Source organism: Eulemur rufifrons, chromosome 27, assembly GCF_041146395.1.
Source record: "Eulemur rufifrons isolate Redbay chromosome 27, OSU_ERuf_1, whole genome shotgun sequence".
Taxonomy (NCBI): Eukaryota; Metazoa; Chordata; class Mammalia; order Primates; family Lemuridae; genus Eulemur; species Eulemur rufifrons.
Window position 1 is genome coordinate 33,788,409 of NC_091009.1, and position 24,363 is coordinate 33,812,771.

The 24,363-nt window shown below is 38.6% G+C and overlaps 1 protein-coding gene across 3 annotated transcripts in view; it reads left to right on the top strand.

Annotated features, from left to right (window-relative positions):
* Positions 1-3,564: 3,564 nt before the first annotated feature.
* The window catches only part of DENND1B (DENN domain containing 1B), a 174,200-nt gene continuing 153,401 nt past the window's right edge, over positions 3,565-24,363 (top strand). For 2 of the 3 annotated variants that reach the window (XM_069459324.1, XM_069459326.1), the window contains exons 1-2: positions 3,721-3,754; positions 5,893-5,957. In XM_069459324.1, the coding sequence (XP_069315425.1) occupies positions 3,738-3,754; positions 5,893-5,957 (82 nt within the window). In that variant the 5' untranslated portion in view covers positions 3,721-3,737. Of the gene's footprint in view, positions 3,755-5,892; positions 5,958-24,363 lie in introns of all 3 variants that reach the window. The other variant, XM_069459325.1, reaches the window with a different exon arrangement.

Here is a 24,363-nt window from a genome sequence, read left to right on the forward strand (position 1 = left end):
ATCAGTTAAATTTGCCTGTTAAAATTTGTAGGATAACTGCTAAATGAATAGAAATAGCATAACTTCCAAACTAGAATAGGGGGTGGAGGGCAAAAGTGAAAACTAAGAAAATTTACTCAGTCAATCCTAGAGAAAGCAAAGGAGAAAGAGAAAACACATCAGGAGAAATAAATGGGAAGCACAACATTAGATGTGAGAAATAAATTTATCAGCAATTTTATAAGAATATATGTGAATGGCCTAAAACCTTGATCTAAGAGCCAAAGGTGACCAGACTAGATTAAAAATCAAAATTAAAATGTTTTAGACAAATGTGAAACAAAATGATTTAGAAAGTTTGAATGTAAAATGGTGAAAAGAGATATATTAATACCAGGCAAATACTATTCAGAGGAAAACTGTTTAGAATCTAAAGCAAAAGTATTACTAGAGGTAAAGAAAGTCACAACATAATGATAATAAATGGTTCAATTTACCAGATGGGTATAATAATTATGAACTGGTATGTTTACTATTACAGAGCCCCAAACTATATAAAGCAAAAATTGACAGAAGTTGAAATAGACAAATCCACCATTATATTTTAACTTACCTCTCCCATTAATTGAATTATTTTCTTTCTTCTTCTTTTTTTTTTTTTTTTTGAGACAGAGTGTAGCTCTGTTGCCTAGGCTAGAGTGCCGTGGCATCAGCCTAGCTCACAGCAACCTCAAACTCCTGGGCTTAAGCAATCCTTCTGCCTCAGCCTCCCGAGTAGCTGGGACTACAGGCATGTGCCACCATGCCTGGCTGATTTTTTTTTTCTATATATATTTTTAGCTGTCCAGATCATTTCTTTCTATTTTTAGTAGAGACAGGGTCTCACTCTTGCTTAGGCTGGTCTCGAACTCCTGACCTCGAGCGATCTTCCTGCCTCAGCCTTCCAGACTGCTAGGATTACAGGCAGGAGCCACTGCGCCCAGCCAAGCACATATATTTAGAACACTGTACCCAAAAGCTGCAGAATATATATTCTTTACAAACCCATGCAAAACATTTAAAATAAGTCTCGAAACATTTAGAAAGATTAATAGATTATAGACCATGTTCTTTGACTATTACTGTCCCAAAAATGTTAATATTAATTGTTGGGTCAGAAATATCATTGCTGAAATATAATCTCAATATGATCTTGGGAATATCTCAGACTAATCTGAAGGTTTGCCTTTCATACACCTCTGCCAGTCATATGGGAAGTTCTATATGAAATGAGTGTTACTAAAATTATACCACTGGTTTCACTAAACATATTATCAAGATAAGTATATACTAAAACCCTTTTCCAGTATTTTTAACAGATCATGCATGTAAATCATGTCCATCTGTGTGTCTATCCCTTTTGCCTCAGTAATATCAGAATAGATAAATCTCTTTATTACCGTCAGCCTAAAGACTGGTTTAAAAAGAGTTGCTCTGTGAGGTATGCATGTGTAGTATTTTCCCTCCATACACTTAATGTAAATTGAATAAATAACAATTTTATATTATGCAGGGGTATGACTATCACTTAAAAAAAATCCCAACAATGGATGGGGAAAACCATTGTATTACTATTTCCTCACCCCAAATTAAAAACACCTACGTAGGCACCCCAAGTATGGTTTTTCCCTTTGGAGAAGAATTAATTATAATGAAAGAAGAAGTTTGAGAAATTCAGTAACACTTGGAGCAGAAGTGGTTTTTAGTTTACACAATATTTTTCAAGGCTTTGGAGTATGGTAACCTTAGGTAGAAAAAGCTTTATTTGGAAAAAAAATCCCTTATCTGGTATAGTTGGCCTAATTGTGAAACTGAAATTCACAGAATAATTTCTCAAAAGAAAGATAACACACAGCTGTAGCACTTTTTTACTTGATCATACTGCTCATGGGATCTACAATTAATCATTCTCATTTTACAAACGTAGGAACCGAGAAACTAAAGCTAAGTAAGGGTCTCACCCCAAGTCAAGCTATGACAACTCGCTTTGCTAAAATGTAATTTTTTTGTTTCCCAGTTATGTCCTGTCCTCATTTTTGATCCACGGCTATATAATATATGTCATTTCGTTGACCAAGTAACACCCAGTTTTGGTAAGAATGTTTGAATTAAGTTTAACTTCAGGTTCCCCGATTCTAAAGTCTTTATTTAATTCTTGAAACTCCTTGTCTGACTCTTCTGCCTCATGACTCACTACATTCATACCACATTTCCTCCCATCGTCGTACCTTCTGCATGAATAAATTCTGAAGCCACCCCCATTTGGGTGACAACCACTGTGGCCATGTGTCAAGGGCGGCAATTTAGTTGGGAGAAGAAGGCCTTCCCCAGAAGAGCTCAGCTGGGGGCAATCTTGTCAGTGTCCATCATCAGACTTTTTCTACACTACCTCTTCGCTCAGCAGATCCTAAACGTGAGGCAGCAGAGCAGGAGGAGAGGCAAAACGAAGTAGAAGTAAACAATCAGCCTCGGATAGATCTGCTTCGATTCCCAGCATTGCCATGACCCACTGGTGCATTTACAAAGTACCGATGAAAGGATCTATCACAGAGCTGGGGCGAGTGCTAAGTGAGATAATGCATATAACCTGGTTACCAGGCGCTTTCCTAATGCATATAACCTGGTTACCACGCGCTTTCGTAATGCATATAACCTGGTTACCACGGGCTTTCCTAATGCATATAACCTGGTTACCATGGGCTTTCCTAATGCATATAACCTGGTTAACACGTGCTTTCCTGCTCTGCAATCAGCCCTCCCACCCTCGCCCTTCAGGGCGCCCTCCCTGCACCGTCAGTGTGTGAGGCCTGCCCCTACCTGAGTGTGTCCAAAACTTGGCGTCCGCGGTGCGGGGACGTCTGTCGCCCACACGTGCAGGCAAGTGCAGCCCTGTCACCGGGCCGCTGCACAGGGCTGCTTAGCAGGTGCACATGTCTGCACATCCCCCACCCAGGAGGGGGCAGCTCTGGAATTCGCAGAGCCCCGACCAGGCCCCCGCTGGAGTGAGGAGGAGCCGGGAGCATCAGCTCGAGCTCTGAATTTGCGGTCTGAACTGCAAAGAACCCGATCCCGTGTGCACGTGATGGGGGAAACACTGCAAGTCGAGGTACTTTTTCAGGGACTTGCTGTGTGGGGGGTTGTGGCCTCCAGGCCCTGGAGCTGGGACTGTCCTCGGAAAGCAGCGGCGGGTCCCGTGCCGAGGACACAGGGGCGGCCCGCCGCTCCGGCTCGGTCGCAGGCGGTACGTGGCCGTCAGCGCCGGCACCTGCCCCGGCCCTCCGGCCGCCCGGGCGCGGGGAGCCCCGGCCCCGCCCCCCCCGCGGCTCCGGCCGCCGCCGCCGCCCAGGTGAAGCCGCCCGGCGCGTCCCCGCGCGCCCCTTCCCCCTCCCGCGACTTCCTGGTTTGCAGAAGGTGCCGCGGCCCCGGTTCAGGAACTGAGAGGCCCGGCTGTGGTGGCGGCGGAGGCGGCGGCCGGCAGAGAGGGGGCGGCGGCCACGCCGCTGCTGTCACGGAGGCTTTGGGGGGTGGGGTGGGAGGCGGGGAAGCGCCGGGGGCGCAGCGGACATGGGCCCGCCAACGCCGCCGCCGCCGCGGCTGTGAGGAGCCTCCTTCCCGGCGGGGCGGCCGGCGTGGGCGGGGGCGGCGCGACCCTCGCGCCCGGGGCAGCGGCTTCCAGGCCGGCGCGGGGGCGGGACGCAGCCGCGCTCCGACATGTAACCATGGACCGCAGGACCAAGTGAGTGCGGGCCAGCGGCGTGGGGGGTGGGCGTCCCGCGGCGGCCCCTTCCCCGCCCGCGTCCCGGGTCCGCTCGGCCCCTCAGCGGCCGGCCGGCTCCCGGGGCGCCGGCGTCGGCGGGCAGGGCGGGGGTGCGGCCCGACCCCCGAGCCCGGCCGGCGGGACGGCGCTAGGCCGCAAAGCCGCCTCAGCCTGGCGTCCCGGCCGGGCGGGGTTGGCGCTGCCCCGCGGCGCGGCGGTGGGAGCGCAGGGTCGCCGCCCGCGTCTGGGGGAGGGGGAGGGGCGGCCGCGGCACCCCCCGCTGAGGCGATCGCGTCCGGCCGCTGCCGCGTGAGGCGTCCGGCAGGGAGGCAGCGATGAGGTGGAGCGGTTATCATTTGAAGTGCTTTCTGAGCATTCAGATCACCGTTTCTTTCTTAATCGTATCGATCAGTTTTGGCTGTTTTCTGCTGTTTCTTCTCTGACGTTTGTTTATGAGGCGCTGGGTCTGCACGGTGCCCGCAAAACGCCACGCAACTAGATGGCATTTTGTGTGTGCTGAAGTATTCGTCAGTGGCTACTTTACTTGAGGAGACTGGGTAAAAAGCGATTTTAATTACGGTGGTGATTGTGTTCCTAGGTGTCTCAGAGGCGTGAGTGTGTGTTTTTCTCCTGAAACTCTGGAAAGAATCCCTGCCTCCCTCGGCCATCCTTTCCCCACCCCCGCCAGAGTGCCACAGTATCATGTGTGTTTGTATCGCTGCGAAAGGCCTTTTGAATTCCACGGTATAACTGAACCAGTATTTAACTGTTACACCTCAGAGAGGTGCTAAAGGGCATCAGGAAACTAGGAAAATGGTGTAATTCGGAATTGTTTCCTTCATTGTTTGACATCACGGTGGAGGGGGGGAGTGAAGTGCACCTGTGGGGCTGGGAAGGAGTCAGAGTTGAGATTTCCCCCCACTGAAACCAGCTAATAGTGGGAGGGCTGAGGAAATGTGTATTTGTGACTCAATTTCTATGGCTTGTCACTTCTTATGTTCTAGACTCATGTCTTGTAATAAAAATTTTTTTAAAAATCAGTGTTTATTTAGAAGTGAGAGCCGGCCTTAGTTTCTTGAAGGAGGTACGTGTTGAAAACAGCCAGTGTGTATACAGAGACACTAAGGTCTTGTCAGCAGGAATCACCGAAAGATGTTAGCACTTTGGACTTGCGGTATCAGACGAGGCTTATTTTTTTTTTACCCTCTGATGGAAAGAGAGATAAAACAGAGCTCTGTTTTGAAAAAAAAAAAAAAGTGTCTTAATAGATTTCAGTTTACAGTTTGAAATTTAACCGATGAGTAGGTTAACCGTGTGGCGAGTTAGTAACAAGAAAGTCAGTACGTTCTGAATGATGCAAATCAGCCTGACAGTTGGGAGCAGGAAAATTTAATCTGGGGGCTGATGTCCAGGTTCCCCAATGATAATTGGTATGAAAGAAGTCTTTTTTTTTGTTATCTTTAGAGTCTCTGAATAGTTTGCTACTTTAAACATGCTTACGTACCGCAAATACATCTCAAGGAAAGTGTATGCAAAGTATCCCATTGGTGGACCTTTACAAATGTCCCATGGTGATCTGTGAATAGAACATGGCAGGTGGAGCCAGGTATGGGTCATGTACACTCGGATTGCACGTCCTTGGAAGAAAGGCTGAGAGCTTGTGTTAAGCTCTGTTGGCAGGATCTAAAAACACTTAGGGACACACTGGCCTTCCAATTTTGAGGCAATAAGATAAAAGCGATGATTTGCATTTATACAGCACTTAATTTATAATGTAATTGCCCATATATTATTTGACTTGTAATACGATTATTCTGTGAAGTGGACAAGGCACTTTATTTTATTTTATTTTTTTAAGGTAAGAAAACAGTCTCAGAGGTTAAATGCTTTGCCCCAAGTCTCAGATCTCGTCTCCTAAATATCAGTAATCTTAAATTTCTAATCGGAGAAAACATTTTCATTGTTATTTCTGCTATACCGTAGTCATATAGTTATATTTAATATGTAAAGAACAAGAGTAGTTTTGGAATTAATATAAGCTTTATGGAGATGCTTATTTGTTATAGGGAATAAATATAACAAAGTTTTCTTTCTTTTTTTTTTTTTTTTTTTTTTAGGGCCAATCCAGAAAGAACCTTTGACTTGGTATTGAAAGTGAAATGTCATGCCTCCGAAAATGAAGGTATGTGTGTTCTGTTAATTCTTAAAATAACTGATTGAATCTGTCAAAGCCAGTGTTAATATTGTGGACTGCTGGAACATGATAGTATCAGGAAAATAATAGTACTAAATGTGTATTCTGCGTGGAGTGTCTCAGGTTTCTGGTAATAACAGTTTAGATGCTAGGTCTTTGCCCTGGGGATATAAAAATCGTGAATGTTATCTGAGCAGCTTGAATTTCAGTTGTGTGTTAAGTCCATAATAACTTACAACTCAACTTTACCATGATTCATTGATAAAGTTACTGTTACTTTTGGGAAAGGGTTTGTCTTTTCATTTTCTTTCATTTGTGTTTGAAAATTTAGCATCTTTTTAAAAACATTAAGGCAGATTCTCTGCCAGTATCAATGGGAGCTACACCAATTCCCTTCTAATGTTTCTGGAATGCAGAATGTAGACTGAGCAGCCCCTTGGGCTGGATTGACTTCAGTGGCACAGCACTTTCAGAGAGAGAAACAATGGTGTGACATTACTTGGAAGAGTTTTAGTTGTCAGTTCTGTATGATTTCCTGAAAAGATGAGAGTATAGTACTTTAATATGATTTTTATAATTTCCCCCCACTTTTGCTATATTGTGCGTGTGTGTGTGTGGGCATGGGTAGCAGACAAGAATGAGGAATGTCTCCTTGCTTATTCTTTTAATATTTCTTTGCATGGTGCATCTTCTTGGATATCTCCAGTGTAGGACCTTCCTTGCAGTGCACTCAGATCCTGGATAGCAGGATGGTTAAGTGTGGGGTTTTGTGGAGACTAATGGGCTATCCTAAAGCCTTGGTGGAAAGTTTGCTGACAGTCTTAGCTCCAGAAACCAGCCAGCAATGATCTCCTCTTAACCAATTTAGAGCTGTACACCTTAAAATAGAGGAGCCCCACCCAGCTGTGGTGAAATGGGCACGGCTAATTTTAGGTAGGAAGTCACCCACGTTTCTGGCTCCACCAGCCCTGCCTGCTGCACCTCTGGCCTATTTGAACTGCTGCTGTCCTCAGGCATGTCCAAGGGCAGAGAGTGATCCTAAGCTGTAGGGAGCATTCTCTGATTAAAGAGGTTATTTTGTGTTGTTCTACATGGAGTAAAGTTTGTCCATTTGCATTCTTTCCAGGTCCAACAAAGTCCTCTTTGCAGAATGGGTACTCAAATGGATATATTATTTTGTCAGTTCCAGTTTAAATCTATTCTGTAGTGTATTTGTTATGAATTAATCTTGAAAATAACAACCATAGTATTACCTAAGGTGTGTGGAATAATGCTCACCTGATGTTGTTTGTAAAACAGGCTAACTGCATTTGGAAAACGTGGATTTTCCATAACTTTAAATTCATGCTAAAGTGATCTTGAAGGATACATCAGTCTGCCTTATAGAACATTCAATCTATGCACGAGTAAGAGAGATTGTAACCTTTTCATAAAGACTTGTGAGTGGTTTACTCCCTCCTTCCTTCCTTCACTCTTTCCTACTGTTCATGAACTAGTCATTCCAGTTTGTATCTTCTACTCCTGCCCTGCTTTTATTACTTTCCTGTCTTTCTGCTGTTACTGTTTAAATCACTAATTTTTAGAAATATCTTCATTTGTATTTTAAGTTTATCCAGCCTAGTAAAATTTGAAATATAATAAATGATTAAAGTAAGCAATTTTGGCTTCTCTAGGTTGTGATTAATGCATTATATATGGCTGTCAAAAAATTCTAAAGATTTTTTTAAAAGCTAAACTCAACCATGCAAAAACCAGTCACCTTCCTTCTTTTGAAGAAAGGCTTAAATAGTATGATAACTAATATTTTAATGTCTAACAAGTTACACCTTTTTGTGCCCTAAAGTTAATGCTATCTGTAGGTAAGAGGGCTATAAAAGTAAAATTTTATGTTGAGTTGAGGTTTGTTTATGTAATGTTTTCTCAATTTTCTGTTTTATTGCTAAATCTTAAATGGATAAAGTGCAGAAATTATTTAAAAAGTTACTGGAATGTTCCTATTTAACTGTCAATACTTATTTGTTTTAATAAGAGTCTAATATATGCATCAACTTATTTGAAGTAGGATAATTTTTTTTTGTTAACATTTAATTGAGCATGGGTGAAATTCTTATATAGTAATAGGCTTGGAAGACAAAATGTATAAATTAAGATGTTTTGGAATACAAATATAAAGCCGATTTTAATAATAAGGGCACTCGGTAGTTCATGTAAGAGGATGTCAAGTATCTGGGTTCTTTCTGCATCTCGGCTCTGCCCCCCACAGTCGTGGTGTTATTGGAAGGCTTCGATTCCTTGTGCTTGTGCGATGGCTGTCGGTAGAGGTTGGAACTCTTTCTCATTTACGATTATGGGGGTGACAGAAACTGGCTTTTCACAGCTCTCCCTACAGGGCCAGGAAAGGTCTTTCCCCAAATCCCCCAGCAAACCTCTCCTTGTGTCCTAGTGGCCAAAGTGGGCATGGGCCCAACCATCTGTGAAATAATTACTGGCGGCGTAGGGGTAGAGGAGTGGGAGGCAGGACTATCATGATTGATTCATTGAATAATCGGCAAGGAAGAGGTGTTGGGAAATCAATTAAACTGCTCTTTGTAAAAGAATGCCCAGAATACTGGTTTATTTTTTGATGACTATTTGATCACATAGAAAATAAGCTCAGGGTAAACTTGGTTTATACTGAGATTCGTGACACTCTGTTAAGGTATTTGGCATGCTTTTGTTTATTTTTTAATAGAGAAGTTTACATTTGTTCATTTACTCTGAATAACTTAGATCGTAAGAGAGAGACAAGTTATTGTTAATTAAGTTTTAGTGGTTTGAAATAGCATTGGTTGTTAAAATATAATGATACAGCTAGCTTTGGTAAGATTATGATCTTTGATCTGTTACTGTTTGGACTTGTTTGAAAGACATCACATTGGCTTTTTTTTTTTTTTTTTAAACATCACATTTTATTATAGAAGGCTCTGGAAAATAGCATGCTAGTTTCATATGGAGGACCTCACAGGTATAAAAATGGCTGTGAGAGGGGTTGGTGATGTTTCCCTACGGTGTTCCCTGTGAGTTAGTAGCATTGGTGTCTGACGGACTGGTTACAGCGTCTTTTGATCGTGGAGGTTTCCCTGGCAGAACAACCCCAAGTAACTTCTGCTCCACCTATCCGAGAGTGAAATGCCAAAATTTAGATCTTAATGCTCTTCCTGGTAGATCTCCAAGCTAATTGCTGTTGTCATTCTTCACTCTGCTGTCTGTCTTCCCAGCAGGCAGAGAAGTACAGCCAGCAGCGATGGCCTCTCCTCAATTCTGTTGACAGAACCCGTAGTTACCATACTGCCTCCACTTTCCCCAAAGTGACTCAAGACTTCAGGGAAATGGAAAGTAACCCTTACTCAAGAAAAGATGAGAGATGCCTCCTCTGAACATTTCTCTCCTAGGCAGTGGCCTTGGCACTCTCTCTCTCTTTTATTTGCTGACAGCTTATCCTGCTGCTTGGAGGAGGAGGAGGAGGAGCAACAGCAGCGGCAGCAGCTGCTTATGGTACTTGCTCTGTGCCAGGCACACTTCTGGGTGTTTTTCATGCACTAACTGTTTAAGCCTCACGAAAATCTTACGAGATAGGAAATGTTTATCTCCATTTTGCACATGGAGACTGAAGCGCAGAGACATTACGAGCCTTGTCCAGGGTGGTCAGGCTCCAGAGTCTGTGTTTTAAGCACTGCTCTTCTGCTCTCGTTGCATACTGACCTCACGCAAGCTCAGTGCAGGCTCTTTTATCATGTGAGGAGATATTTGAGTATAAACTATACGTGTTTCAGGTAGTTTTTTCTAGATGGGAATACAGTGTATTCCCTAAAATTAATGAATCCAATATAATTCCACCTAAAACAATCACTGAGGTTTTTCTTGTAGGTGCTGACCCTGACTCGGCAGGTCTCCATCCTCAGCACTTCTCTGTTGTAGGATTTACCTCTCCATATTTAGTGACTCTTTGATCTAACAGTTCTGGCTATTTATTAGTAGTTTTAAATGCAGCTTTAGCAAATCGTGTTTTCTTTATTCCTTTCTCTGTATCTAGAATAATTTCTCTTAGGAACAAGTCCCCATTTGCTACCAACTTTCTACTTTGATCGTTGCATCCAACCCAATATCAAATTACCCATCTTTCTTATATCTGTCTCATGTTAACAGTTCGACTGCCTTTCATTCTTCTCTTAAATCATAACCTTGAGCCAGAGAATTCTTAGTATCCCCATGCCCTGCACATAAAAGGTATTTCTATGATTACTCTTGCATTTGATCACTTTTTATCTATAGTGATACTAGGATCCACATTTACTTCTGCTTGTATTTTAACACTTACTGTGTTTTTATAAATATGTCTAGTATAGTCATATATAGACATATGAATATGTCTAAATATTTGCCCTGCTTCAAGTAAGCACTTCATGGACAAAAATTTATTAATTAGTATCCTTAAGAAAAAGCTTACCATGTTTGTTATGTTTAATGAATATTTACAGAATGAATAAATGAAATTTGACCTAGGTTAATGCCTGGCTATGAAAAAATGAATGTTGATTATACTGATTGACAGAGAGCTGCTTGTAGAAGTGATCTTAAATGTGTGACAGCAGCAGGGACATTGGGAATACGTGTCCATGTGTACCTTGGACTGGGCTGTTTCGGGATACGCCGTGCTCAGGCTCTTCTCATTTAGCAGGCACATCTCTTGTCTTTTCCTCTCTTCACATCACAAGATGTATAAGGACAGTTGATATATATATATATATATATATATATGTTTGGGGGTTACCTTCAAACCCATCTACGATTCACACATCCCAAAACCCAACACAATCCTAACATTTAGAAAGTAGAACCTTGATAAATCATACAGACAATAAACTAGGTTAAGAGACATTATTACATTATTGTCCAACATGGAAAAAAATCTGTGAGTAAAATGTGGTTACCATGAGAGTTGTTTTTGCTCCAGCTTTGTGTTCATTTAAGGAGCTCTTTCTGAGTCCCTCTCAATCCAGATGTGTTAAGATAAATTAATCTGGACTGAGTATTAACTATATATCGTAGGTTGAAGAAAATTAAACTGTTTTATTCTCTCTTACTTGCTAACCAGAAACAAAATTTAATGCAGTTCTTTAGAACCTTATCTTTCGGTTATGCAATTTTTGTTTTACATAGAAAATAATTAAGAATATTTATACTTTAATATTTGGTTTGGGGCATTACATCCTCCTTCACATAGCTGCCTGCAAGTGTAAAAAGCAAATCGAATTTCACCAGTTAGTATTTTTTGACTATTACTTGGATAGTATGTTGCAGAGGTTACATTTTAATGGTTTGATTAATAACTTTCTCATAGGTACTTTAATTTGTATGCATGTTCTTTATTTTTGCTTTAAGCCAAAGTGGCTTCTTGGGTTTTAGCGCTAATAAGCCCCCCTGTTGCATGGGAGAGGCTACAGGGCCTCTGCTGCCTTTGTCTTCGCAGTGGTGTCCTCCCCAGCTGTGGTTTGGCTGCTGCTGTGTTGCCGCAGTCCAACAAGTTTGTTCAGGCTTTTTCTTGGAACATTGCTTTCTTGACTTCCAAGGTAATATGTTCCCGATATGCTTTTGATAATATTTTCTCATTTGGAGATTTTTATTATGCTCAAATAATATCCTTCTTTCTTTTCCTCCAAATGTTTATTTTTTATTTGCAAGTTAAAGGGCAATAATTTAATGTTTATGGTTTGCATTTTAAAGTGTATCTAGAATACTAGCAATAGACATTTTTGGGGTGCTTTAAGCAGGTGGCCGTGATATTTCAGATAACAGTGAGAATATCACACATAAATCCTTTGTTTTTCAATCAGTTCCAAAGGAATGTTTCTTCCCTGGAAGTAAGTTTAAACGTTTAACATTTAAAAACTTTTCCCGCTTTCAGACTCTTATGTTTATGCTTAAGGAACATTATGGAAGCTAGAATAGTTTTTTTTTTTTTTTTTAATGCTTTTTACTTGGACCAGAAAGGACTAAAAATAGATTTGAAAGCTCTTGAGATACTGTAGTGTTCCTATATTGTTACATTGAATGGTTTTTCAATTGTTATATTTATTTTGGGTGTAGTTAGACTCTTTGTATAAATTAAGGATAAGTTGTTTTATTTCAGGTAGTAATTTATCTACAGAAAGGAATGTCTTGGTTCACATGTCTGTGATAGGTCAGTCAATGGCCTTGTGGGGGAATTGCTAAAAATGGCTCTGAATTGACTTTTTAGAGGTATTTATTTAGGAGGTTGTGGTACCAACACTTAAGACATTGCATAAGAGAACAGTAGGATAATAGAATTTGAAGTTTCCTTGAAGAGCGCTTGGTACAAGCCCTACAGGGAAATTGCTTTAATGCCTTTTATGATTCCTAGAGCCCCTCTGCTCACCTGGCAGGTGCCAGCCATTGTCATCATGCTGCCTGGTGACTGGTGAGGAGTCTGGCAGTGAGCATGGGACAGGCTGTTCCACCCCAGGTACACTTGTTTTAAAATTACCCCTCTTCTCAATCTTCAGATAACAATTTCTTTAAGTAGGTGGGTGTTTCTTAAAATGCTTATCTGATTAAAGTGTTTCACAGTGAGGTGTGAAAAACCGATAGCCCTCAAGGAACATTTATTTTTAAATTATTTTTTTAAGGGAGCATTTTGATTTTAGAGAAAGCCTTGTAAACTCAACATAATTAAAAAGGTACAGGTTACTATAGTGGAAAGATCTCTGAACTAAGGATCAAATGTACCTCTAACTGTCAAATTCTAGTTAGTTTTTACCATCTTTCCCCTATGTATATTGATACTCTTTTTTGCTTGTATGATATGTGTCAGTTTGTTCAGTGAATTTCATTAAGCTTTTTTTGTTGTTTAAAGTTCTCAGTTAATAAAATAAAGCCATAACATTGTGGTTACAGAGCCTGATTATCAGTTTGTTTTCTCAGATTAGGCTGCTAGTTAGATGATTTACAGAAATAGTACTGAATACTATTGATTGATATTTGGTACTTACAGAATGCCAGGAAATGTGCCAAGAGTCTACCTGTCCCATTTATCTTCACTGCCACCATAGGAATTAGAGACTGTTATCGTTTTCATAAAGATAGGGAAACGGAGGCTCAGAAAGGTTAAACAACTTGTTGAAAGTACACAGCTTTAAGGTACAATACTGGCATTTGAACTTGTTTCTATGACACAAGACCCTGACCTCTTAACAATAGTTGTGCTACCTTTGAAACAATCATCTTTTTCTTTTATTTTTTTTGGCTCTAAGAAGAAAAATTTAATTGATATGTGAAAAATTTTTGCTCAATTTTTGGGTGCTTTAAAGACTTATCAATGAAAAAAATATTTTATGTGATCCACTGAATGCTCTGTTGGAAGGGCTGAGACCTTGGCAAAATTTTTTTCCTGATAGAGTTGAGTCTTTTTCTGGGTATCCTGTGTTTGGTGTGTAGATCTGTATGTGTGTGTTCTAGTTACTACTGCTGTGTAACAGCTCATCCCAAAGTATAGTGGCTTCAGAGAAAAACAAAGGGAACCATTTTCTTCTCTCTCAGGGTTTGTGTGGGTCAGGAATTTGGAAGTGACTCAATAGGGTGGTTCTGGCTCTAGGTCTCTCAGGAGGTTGCAGTTCGTCATCAGCCAGGGATGCCTTCATCTGAGGGCTCGAGCAATCTTCTTTCTCTATTAGCAGTGAAATCTTTTTGCAGCAATTTTAGAAAGTCTCTCATTTTATAAAATCCCTGACTAATTCTAGGCTTGACCAGAATTGTTGTGATATTATATTAATTAACAGATACCAGAAGGCTATGGGAAGAAGAGCTTAAACACCATAGGAAGTATTCAGCCTTCCATTCATTCTGCAAGTGCCAGCAATTTAAGAAGATGGCATTCTTGAGGGCAAAGTGTCAATTTCAAATTACTGGTTGTAACAGTGTAGTAGAGGCTATGTTAGAGGTTTGCAGTGTATTCCACTGAAACAGGAGGGCAATTGACTCAGCTCAGTAGGGGGCACATGGGGAGCAGTGGAGGAGAGGGAGATCTGGGGACAGTGAGATGATGGAGGGAGAGGCACTTAGACATCTTGTCAGCTCTCAGTTGGGTGCCAGATGCTTATCTTGTTCCAAAGTTAGTTGGAATTTTCCTTCATATTCAAAATCTTGTGTGAATAATTAAGAGTAAAGAATATATTGCTTTGGTATAAATATTTACATCTAATGGAGGAGGTCAGGAATCACTCTCTCTGCTACAGTGTAACCTACCCTGGCAGGGGGTTGTTGGGTTTAGTTTTGTTTACTCAGAGCCTAAAACAGTGTCTGACCCCTAGCATGTGCTCGGTGAATGTGGGTTGAATTGTTGAAGAACCGATGAAGGTACTACTTACTGAGACAGCTTTTAAAGAAAAGGAATGGAAATTGTGTAGGGTATTGAGGATGTAATAAATTGCCATTAAGTATTCCTTTTTTACATTACATTACAATAGTTACATTACAATAATTACATTATTAAATGGGTGAAATTTTTGAAAGTGAAGCTGCAGAGTAAAAAATATGAAAAGAAGTTGCTTCCGTATCTTGGCTATTGTGAGTAATGCAGTGAAGATGGGAGTGCCAATGTCTTTGTGTGGTGGTGGTTTCATCTTTTTTGGAGGGGAGAGGGATTGCTGAGTCATATGGTGGTAGTTCAGTGGACAAATTGATAAAATGGGATACACACACACACACAGAGGAATATTACTCAGCCTTGCAAAAGAAGATCCTGCCATTTGCCACAGCATGGATAGACCTGGAGGATGTTACATTCCAGTGAAACATGCCAGACCCAGAAAGAAAAATGCTGCATGATCTCACTTTTATGTAAAATACATATTTTAAAAAGCTCAAAGACACAGAGATAGAGAATGAAACAGTTATTACCACAGGTGTGGGGGAGGGGTGGAGGAAATGAGGCAATGTAGGTCAAAGGATACAAAGTAGCAGATATGTAACAAGTCTAGAGCTCTGTACAACTTGAGTACTAAAGTTGGTAAAATTGTATTAGGGGTTTTTGTTAAATAAGTAGATTTTAGCTGCTCTTGTTACAAAATAACTATGTGAAATGATAGATATGTTAAGTGCTTCACTACCATAACCATTTGAATATCTGTATGTATCTTATAACATCATGTTGCAAATCTCATATACACAATAAAGTTTATTAAAAAGTTGCAGAAGATAATCCTTTTGGTATCTGTCTTATGGCAATTATATTCTATCTTGAACTAGGTTTTTACTGTCCTGACTGATGTTGTCCACTGGATTTTAGGCTTTTAAGGACAAGGACCTCTTTGAATCTCTTGCAGACTTTAGGATGGTGTCTTGCATACAAATGGTGTTCAATGATTACGTGCTAAGTTATATTCTGTTATTAAAGTGAAATTAATAAACGATTGTTCCGATTTCTACTACCTATTGAAGCTTTCTTAAATCTTTTAAAAAACTTTAAAGGACTTTGAAAGGCTGCAGATTTTTATCATCACAAGCAATGGGTGCTTTAGAAAAAACTCTTTTCTAATAGAACTGTCGATAAACCACAAACTGTAATTTGGTAGACAGAACTGGTAAAGATCAGATAGAACCTTTTCCTCTTTCAGTTCCTTCTTATTTATCACTTGAATCTGAAAAAAAAAACAAACACAAAACTATCAGTTTAGTATATCTGATAGTCTTTTGCAGATGTATGTGGTTCCAGAAATTAATAATTTAAAAATTATTTTGTCTTGGTAGCAGAAATGCAGCAGCATAACAGTATGTTTAGTATTCAAATTTACCATTGATTAATATTAAGCAGTCCTTTAAAATTTTGTTACCTGGATAGTTGTAAAATTTAGATGACTATTATTTTAATAAGGTTATTATCAAATTATAAGCTGGAAATTGTTTGAAATTAACTTACGAATTTGTACAGAAAACATGGTTGAAATGGAACCCAAATAAATCAGATGTGTTTTAATACATTGGAACATCATATGTTCTCAGGGTATGCATTAAAAGTATAGGTGCTCTTAAATAAGCTTGCATGGAAGTGGTTCAGAAAGGATTCTTTTTTTTTTTTTTTTTTTTGAGACAGAGTCTCACTCTGTTGCCCAGGCTAGAGTGAGTGCCGTGGCATCAGCCTAGCTCACAGCAACCTCAAACTCCTGAGCTCAAGCGATCCTCCTGTCTCAGCCTCCCGAGTAGCTGGGACTACAGGCATGCACCACCATGCCCGGCTAATTTTTTCTATATATATTTTTAGCTGTCCATATAATTTCTTTCTATTTTTTTATTTTTTTTTTAGTAGAGATGAGGTCTCGCTCTTGCTCAGGCTGGTCTCGAACTCCTGAGCCCAAACGATCCGCCCACCTCGGCCTCCCAGAGTGCTAGGATTACAGGCGTGAGCCACCTCGCCCGGCCCAGAAAGAATTCTTAAATGACTTTTTTTTTTTTTTTTTTTTTTTTCTGAGATTCCAGTGTATTTTGGATATGATGTTTGGACAAGGAAGTTATGTAATATTTGGAGTTTTTTTTTTTTCAAAGTTTTGGTCATTTTTACTCTTTTATATAAATTAAAATAGCATTTTCTGTTTAATAATTATAAGAAGTTAATGAAGTTAATTTATTTGGTTTTTAGAAAGTAATGTGTTATGTTATTTAATTTTGTTCTTATTGCATAGGACTTGAAAACTAAATTTTAGGGCCTTAGTTTTTACTATGAAAATGTGTGATTTTAGTGGTGAATACCTGCAGAGTAATCACTGACAATAAGGAACAGCACAGTTTCATCAAGATTATGTGTTGGTTGTGTTCACTATGTACAGGTTTAGACATGTTAAAGAAGAAATAGCTGAGAATTATGTACAAAAATACTAGTTTCTAAGTTTTTAATAGTTATTTACTGTCTGTTAGTGACATTGAATATTTATCTGAAAAAGTGGAAATATAAAAATGGAATACTAGTTGAAAGATAAAACTTTAATTTTTAAATATTTGTCTCATTTTAGTTTATAGCTGTCCAAAATTCATTATAAAGCTCATTATTAAACCCATTTGCTTATATTTTACTCTACTTGGGAGATTATAAAATCTTTTGGTAATTTTTTGATTCATTTCCTTTGGGAATTGTCCAGATTAGCAATGACCATTTTGTTTATAGATGGATATGGAAAGAAGAAAGGAGGTGGCCATCATCTGGAATTTTTTCCATTAAACCTTGTATCATTTATTGCTACTTCTGATATATTCAAAACAGTGGTCATAGTATTGAAAACATTTGAAGTCACTGAATACTTCTAAATTGCTTTTAAATCATCAAAGTAAGATTAAATTATATTTAGGGTGGCTTACAGTTTATATTTTTAGGGTATTTTAATTCTTCAAAAATGTAATTTGTATTGTATTTAACATATGTGACAGATTAAACATATATATAATTTAAGTTTATTTTAAAACAATTTTAAATATGATTAGAATTGATCTATTTTAGATATGGCTGAATTCAGTTTGGTCAAAACAAAAATGATTTATGTATTAGTATTAAGGGCTTGTCAAACTTGTTCTGAGTTAAAACTTTAAAAGCTGGGCTTGGGGAGAGTGTATGATGGGTGCATTTGCTTGATGTATGGGTCGGAGGAGATGAATAGGTAGAACTCAGTGTTCAGGAGGTGTCTTCCTATCACACACCTATTTTTAACACAGAAGGACAGTAGTATTGAGTCTTCTACCTAAGGGGGAGGCCAAAGGCCCGATTTTCTACTTCTGGAATCTGTTACCAGAAACTTGGCCCAAAGGAGGCCTACAGGTTGTTTGTACCACCTCATATCACCTGCACAAAGGTGGTACAAATACCTCCATTTTGGAATTTGTATTTTTTCCTTGTTTGACTTTTATCTTTTGGTGTATTTGGTGCTTATTCCTTCATTGGATATTTAATATTGCTTTGAAATGTTTTAGCTTATGTCTTTAGTTTTAAATTTTACTTTTAATTGTATAATACTTTGCTTTTTTATTATTTTATATTAATTTTTCTTATTTGGTTTTTAAATGTTTTTATTTTTTAAAAAATTCATTTAATGAAATACTCTCCTTTGTTTGGAAAAAGTCATACTCTTTCTTGTGTTAATACAATTAGTGTGCCCTTAACTTTTTTCTTTTTTTTCTTTTTTTTTTTTTTTTTGACAGTGTCTCACGCTGTCACCCTGGGCAGAGTATGGTGGTGTGATCATAGCTCTCTGCAACCTCACACTTCCTGGGCTCCAGTGATCCTCCTGCCTCAGCCTCCTAAGAAGCCGGGACTATAGGTGCACACCACCGTGCCTAGCTAATTTTCTTTTTATTTTTTATAGAGACAGGATCTCACTCTTGCTCACACTGGTCTTGAACTCCTGGCCTCAAACAATCCTCCCTCTTCCTCCCGGAGTGCTAGGATTACAGGCATGAGCCACTGTGCCCAGCCTGAAACTTTTTTCTTTTTCTAATGAAGAGAAAAGGAGATCTAGTAGAGGAGAGAGTGTTATAAAATGTAGCAGAAACTCTCAGGCCAGACACACTGTATTAAAACTAATACTTACGCTTTTATTGAGTGTGAATAGGTCATGAAATCTCTGTTTCGAGGTGAACAGAAACAAATGAGTTCAATGGTATGATTTCTGAAAACCTAAAATGTGGAATCCTCTTATGGATAAAGAAATGTTTTACCTGATGGATGTCATGATGGGATGGGAAGAAACTAGATTAAGAGTTGAAACATAGCTTTTGGTCCTGACTTCATTGCTTATTTGATATGTGACTTTGGTCAAGTCCTTTAATTACTATTAATTTCATTTTTCACATTTATAAAATATTTGCATTGTGTATCTCACAGATTGCTGTGAGGGTCAAATACATAATGACGTGAAAGTGCTTTGTAAGTTGCACTGTAAAATACCATATAGATACAAACTTTTATTTGGTTTCCATGTTGTCATTGTTAGCTGTATGGAAAAAGGCATGATGGCTTTAACAGAAATTGTGTCAGTGATAAACCTTTTTCCTATTTTCTTATATGTGATCAATCTGGAAGAAAAGATTGCTAAGGGAAGGTCACATGGTAACTTTCAAGTCCCCTATTGAATATTACAAAAGTGTCAGGAACAAGAAGGATGGAAGAGACTGATATATTTTGGGCTGATGTGTTAGTTTCACTTTGAAATGATACTTAGCAGAGGATGAAAGTTGATAGCACCAAATCTGACAGCACCCATTTAAAGACTTGGTGACGTCTACAGGGATGAAGCAGGACTTGGAAGTTACAGTGTGACTTTTCTTTAGCACTCCTTTCTGCCAACTTCTTCAAGTGCACAAACTTCAGCAAAGTGAGGACTTTGATATATGTGTGGGTTTTCAAAGTTCCATGAGTTAATATTGCCAAACTAGAAGGTTATTAGAATAGAAATAACATTAAGGGTTCATGCCTCTGAAGGAGTGACCATGGGATAAGGTTAAGGATAACATTATACAAATGTAGAGGTCTCAAAGGCAATATTGGTTGAAAGGCTTGGTGCATTTAGTTGTGAGGTCTGTGTAAACAAATAATAAGTATTGCAATTTGTGAATGGCTTAAAATTGTAGCAAATTCAAGACCATCTCAGTGATGACCCTATTCTTACTTGCTTGAATTCCTATGTAACTTTCTTCAGTGAGTGATATATTTAATTTAGGTCCAGAAATTATCCTTGAAGCAAGATTCTTTTATATCATTGCTAACTTTTTTAGACAGGTAATTTAATAACATTTATGAAGTTTATGTTTTGTCAGACAAATTTATGTAAGACCATTCTGTATATTTCTGAGTTTTCAATAGCAGTGTTTCTCAACTGTGTCATGACACACAGAAAATGACAATATTTGTATGGTACTTCTGGACAAATGGACTTCATGCAGTGGTGGGAGGTAAATGGCTTAGGGGCTCTTAGGGTAGAGGGAACCATTTTATTCTCAGTGTTCTTACCCATTCGAGTGACATGGGCAGGGAAGTTCTCTGCATGGTTTCTTTGTGAGAAACTGCATCTTACTCACTGTGTTTGTTCACGGCTGCTTTGTGCCAACTAGGATGGCAGATCTCTGGGCTGAGACTGGAGTTAGAAGAACTTGGGTTGAGTTCTAGCTTAACCTTTCTGAGCCTCAGTTTTTTTGTCTTTAGTATGAGAACAATTATTAATACAATCCCCCTTCTCTGTCTGCCATAAAACTGTGATGATCAATAAAGATAATAAAATACATGTCAATGCTTTTAAATAAATGGTTACTTTTATTATAATTTAAGCAAACTGCAGGTACATGCCTTTCATAACTTGTAAGAAGAAATAGATCTTTTTGTTTTATATATATGTACACACACAGAGAGAATGTGTTTATATATAACATATAATGGCATAGCACCACAGTGTATCAGTGAGGGATTTTGATTCTAGAAGTAGGAGGGAGAATTGCAAGATTTAACAACGAACATAATTAAGGCCTATGAGGGATATATTACATTTATCCGAGTATTTCTTTGCATTTCAGGCTAAGGCCCAGTATATGCTTTTAATAATTAACTAATTGTCATTTCTGATAACTATTACGCAAAACTGTTTCATATTCATCTATTTTTAATGAATTTTTAAAATAAAAGGGATGATGAATAAAATTGAATATTAGTGACCCAGTAAGTTACTGAAAGTCTGGCTATTCATGCCATTTTTTCCCCCTAAATCATTAAGCTAACTGTCTAATGGAAACATATTCTAATTGCTGGAAAAACACCTAGGAATAAATAGCCTCTGGCCTTGCAGACTAAAATCCACAAAGTAGTAGATGAATATGTTAATTCTATCAATTATAATTGACAAATCAAAATAGTCTGTTCCTCAGTCATGTTAGACTCTATGTTTAGGGTAGTTGCTAGCATTTTATTGAAGAACGAGTCTGATACCATTGGTGGAAATGAGATTTTTGGTTTTACTAAACATCATTTATATCTCCCTATAAAAGGTACTTTTAAACTTAAAAATTTTTTATTCTCTGTATGGTCAAGTTACACCTACTACTTCATTTATTTATTCAATTTTTAAAAAACTGGAAATTTTTACTAGTTTATGTTCATTTTCTCAGTGTCTGCATACATTTTTTTCACTGTTTTGGTATCTTATACCATTCATTTTAATTCTTCTGTTTTGCAATACACTACTTATTAAGGGTATACTAACACTAATATTTTGGAAAGTATTTTTGGAAAGTATTTTTCACATGCATTATTTACTTGATTCTCATATCCATCATGTGACAGGATAGATACTAATATACCTGTTTTACATTCGAGAAAAATGAAGCATGGAAAAATGAAGTGTGGGCTCAGACAAATAACTGGAAGACTTGACCCAAGATTTCAACTCAAAAACCCACTCTTTTTCTAGTATGCCTTAATTTTATATCACATAACTAGAGTAGATTGAGAGACTTGCCCCAAATTACAGAATCAAATGAATAATTTCTTTAGGTAGAATGAATTTTTTTCTTCCTAGAATAAACTGAAAGTTAGAATAGCCAAATACTGTCAGTATGTGTGTCTATGTATGTTATGTCTGTGTATCTGTTTGAGTGTAAATGCCTTTGTTTTAGCAAAAAGATCCAGGCCCACTGTAAAAAAGGAAAAATCACCCTAAATCCCATTACCTAGAAAATATGTTTAATATTTTGCTGAACAATTTGTTTTCTCTGTATGAATAAATACGCTTTAATATTATGCATTTTTAAAAATTAAATGACTTACCTGTCCATGGTGTCCATGGTGTCCTGTAATCTGATCTTTACCAGTTGAGCTTATCATGAAGATGCATCTAGGACTTTCATAACTAGAGAGGAAAAGTCAGTGCTTCGCTTCACAGTTTCAAAGGACAGGCTGACTGTCTTGTTGGGGGCTAATGTAGCTATTGATTTGAAGTTGAAGCTAATGCCCATTTAGTATTCCCAAATCCTAGGGTCCTTAAGACTTATGCTAAATCTACTCTGCTCGTGCTCTATAAATGGAATAATAAAACCTGGATGACAGCACGTCTGTTTATAGCATGGTTTACTGAGTATTTTAACTCCATTGTTGAGACCTATGGCTTAGAAAAAAGGATTTCTTTCAAAATAATATTGCTCATTGACAATGTGCCTGGTCACTCAAGAGGTCTGATGGAGATGTACAAGGAGAGGAGATTAATGTTTTCTTGCCTGCTAACACAGCATCCATTCTTTAGCCCATGGACCAAGGAATAATTCCAACTTTCAAGTCTTATTAAGTCTAAATGTAAGAAATACATTTTGAAGGCTACAGCTGCCTGAACAGTGATTCTTCTGATGGATCTGGGCAAAGTACGTTGAAAATATTCTGACAAGGATTCAACATTTTAGACTTGTGATTCATGGGATGAGGTCAGATTGTCAACATGAACAGGCTTTTGGAAGAAGTTGATTTCAAAACTCATAGATGACTTTGATGATTTAAGACATCAGTGGAGGAAGTAACTGCAGATGTGGTAGACATAGCAATAGAACTAGGATTAGAAGTGGAGTCCTAAGACGTCGCTGAATCGCTACAATCTCATGATCAAATTTGAACGGATGAGGAGTTGCGTCTTATGAACGAGCATAGAAAGGGTTCACTTGGGATGGAATCTGCTCCTGGCGAAGATGCCGTGAGCATTGCTGAAATGCCAAAAAAGGATTTAGAATATTACATAAACTTGTTGAAGTAGGGGCAGGGTTTGAAAGGATTGAGTCCAATTTTGGAAGAAGTCCTACCGTGGGTGGGTAAAATGATATCAAACAGCATTGCAGGCTACAGAGCCACCATTCATGAAAGGAAGCCTCAATCCATGCAGCAAAAACTTGATTGCTATCTTATTTTAAGAAATTGTTCCAGTCTTCAGCAGCTACCACCCTGATGAATCAACAGCTATCAACACTGAGACAAGACCCTCCACCAGCAAAAAATCGGGACTTGCTGAAGGCTCAGATGATCATTAGTGTTTTTTAGCAAAGTATTTTTTTAACTGAGGTTTGTACATTTTTTAAGACAATGCCATGGCACACTTACTACACTAGAGTATAGTGTGAATATAACTTATGTATGCATTGGGAAACCAAGAAACTTGTATGACTTGCTTTATTGCAGTGATCAGGAACCGAACCCACCATCTCTACGCTGTGCCTATATTTCTGTCTTTCAAGGCTATGCACTAATGTGCCCTTTCCTCTGTATGAAAATAGTCTCTGTCTTCTGTTTGCTTTAATCACGTTAGTATGTTAACAGTTTAAAACTACTTTAATGATTATTTGCTCAATTAATCAGACATTCTGGAAAAGGTAGTCTGGAGCCAAACCCAGGCACTGTCTTTACTTTCAAGAAGTGGAGAAAGATGAGAGACTTCTGGAAATGTTGTCCATCACTTTGACCTTTCTGGGGTAGTCTCGGTTGAATTCCTCATGTTTTCATGGTTTTATCTGCTTGTCTCTTTGTACTATGTGGCTACCAGAGTCTCCGTTCAGTTAACTGCCAGGCTCTGTAGAGTGTCACCCTGCACGTGTGCAAGCCAGTGTTTGGCTCAGGACTTAATATGGCCCTTACACAGATTTCTGGCTCTCCTTAGTTTGGTATTTTGTTCTCACAAATTTCGCTGCACCTCCTAATTTTATTCTCTTCTTCCTCTGCTGTGCAAGACTGATGTTTTTTGTGTGCTACAGTTCTGAAAATGCTTCCAGAAAGAAAGCCAGGGGGATTGTAGTTCTCATTCTCTGTAATTTCTTTTTCTCAGGGACCACAGTCCTGGTTTGCCTATTGCCCAACATGTAAAAATATTTTTTTCAAATATTTTGTACAGTTTTATTTTATTTTACATTGTTTATGGAGGGCTGGCTAGTTTGTGACCATTGCTGCCTCATAGTCAAAAGTGACGTCTCCTATCACTTAATTTGAAATATTTATGAATATTATGCCATCTAGACTGCAAGATTGCTGAAGTCAGAGATGTTATCTTTCCTGCCTTTTTGTTCTTCATAGTATAAATAGGTACTTAATAAAGGTGTCATGTTCCACAAACACACAGTGCAAATATGAGACTGAAGTACAAAGGCTATATTGAAGCACAAAAGTTCTGTCCCTTGAAATTACTGTTATAATGACCAGACTTAGGATATGATATAGTTATTTATCTCTATGTAAACATATGCCTATAGTTGATAACATAAAACTTTTTATGAACCATTACTGAGTTTTTGAAGGAAAGTTACTGGAGAAATTAGTTCCACTTTGAAGTTTTTGTAAACAATAAAT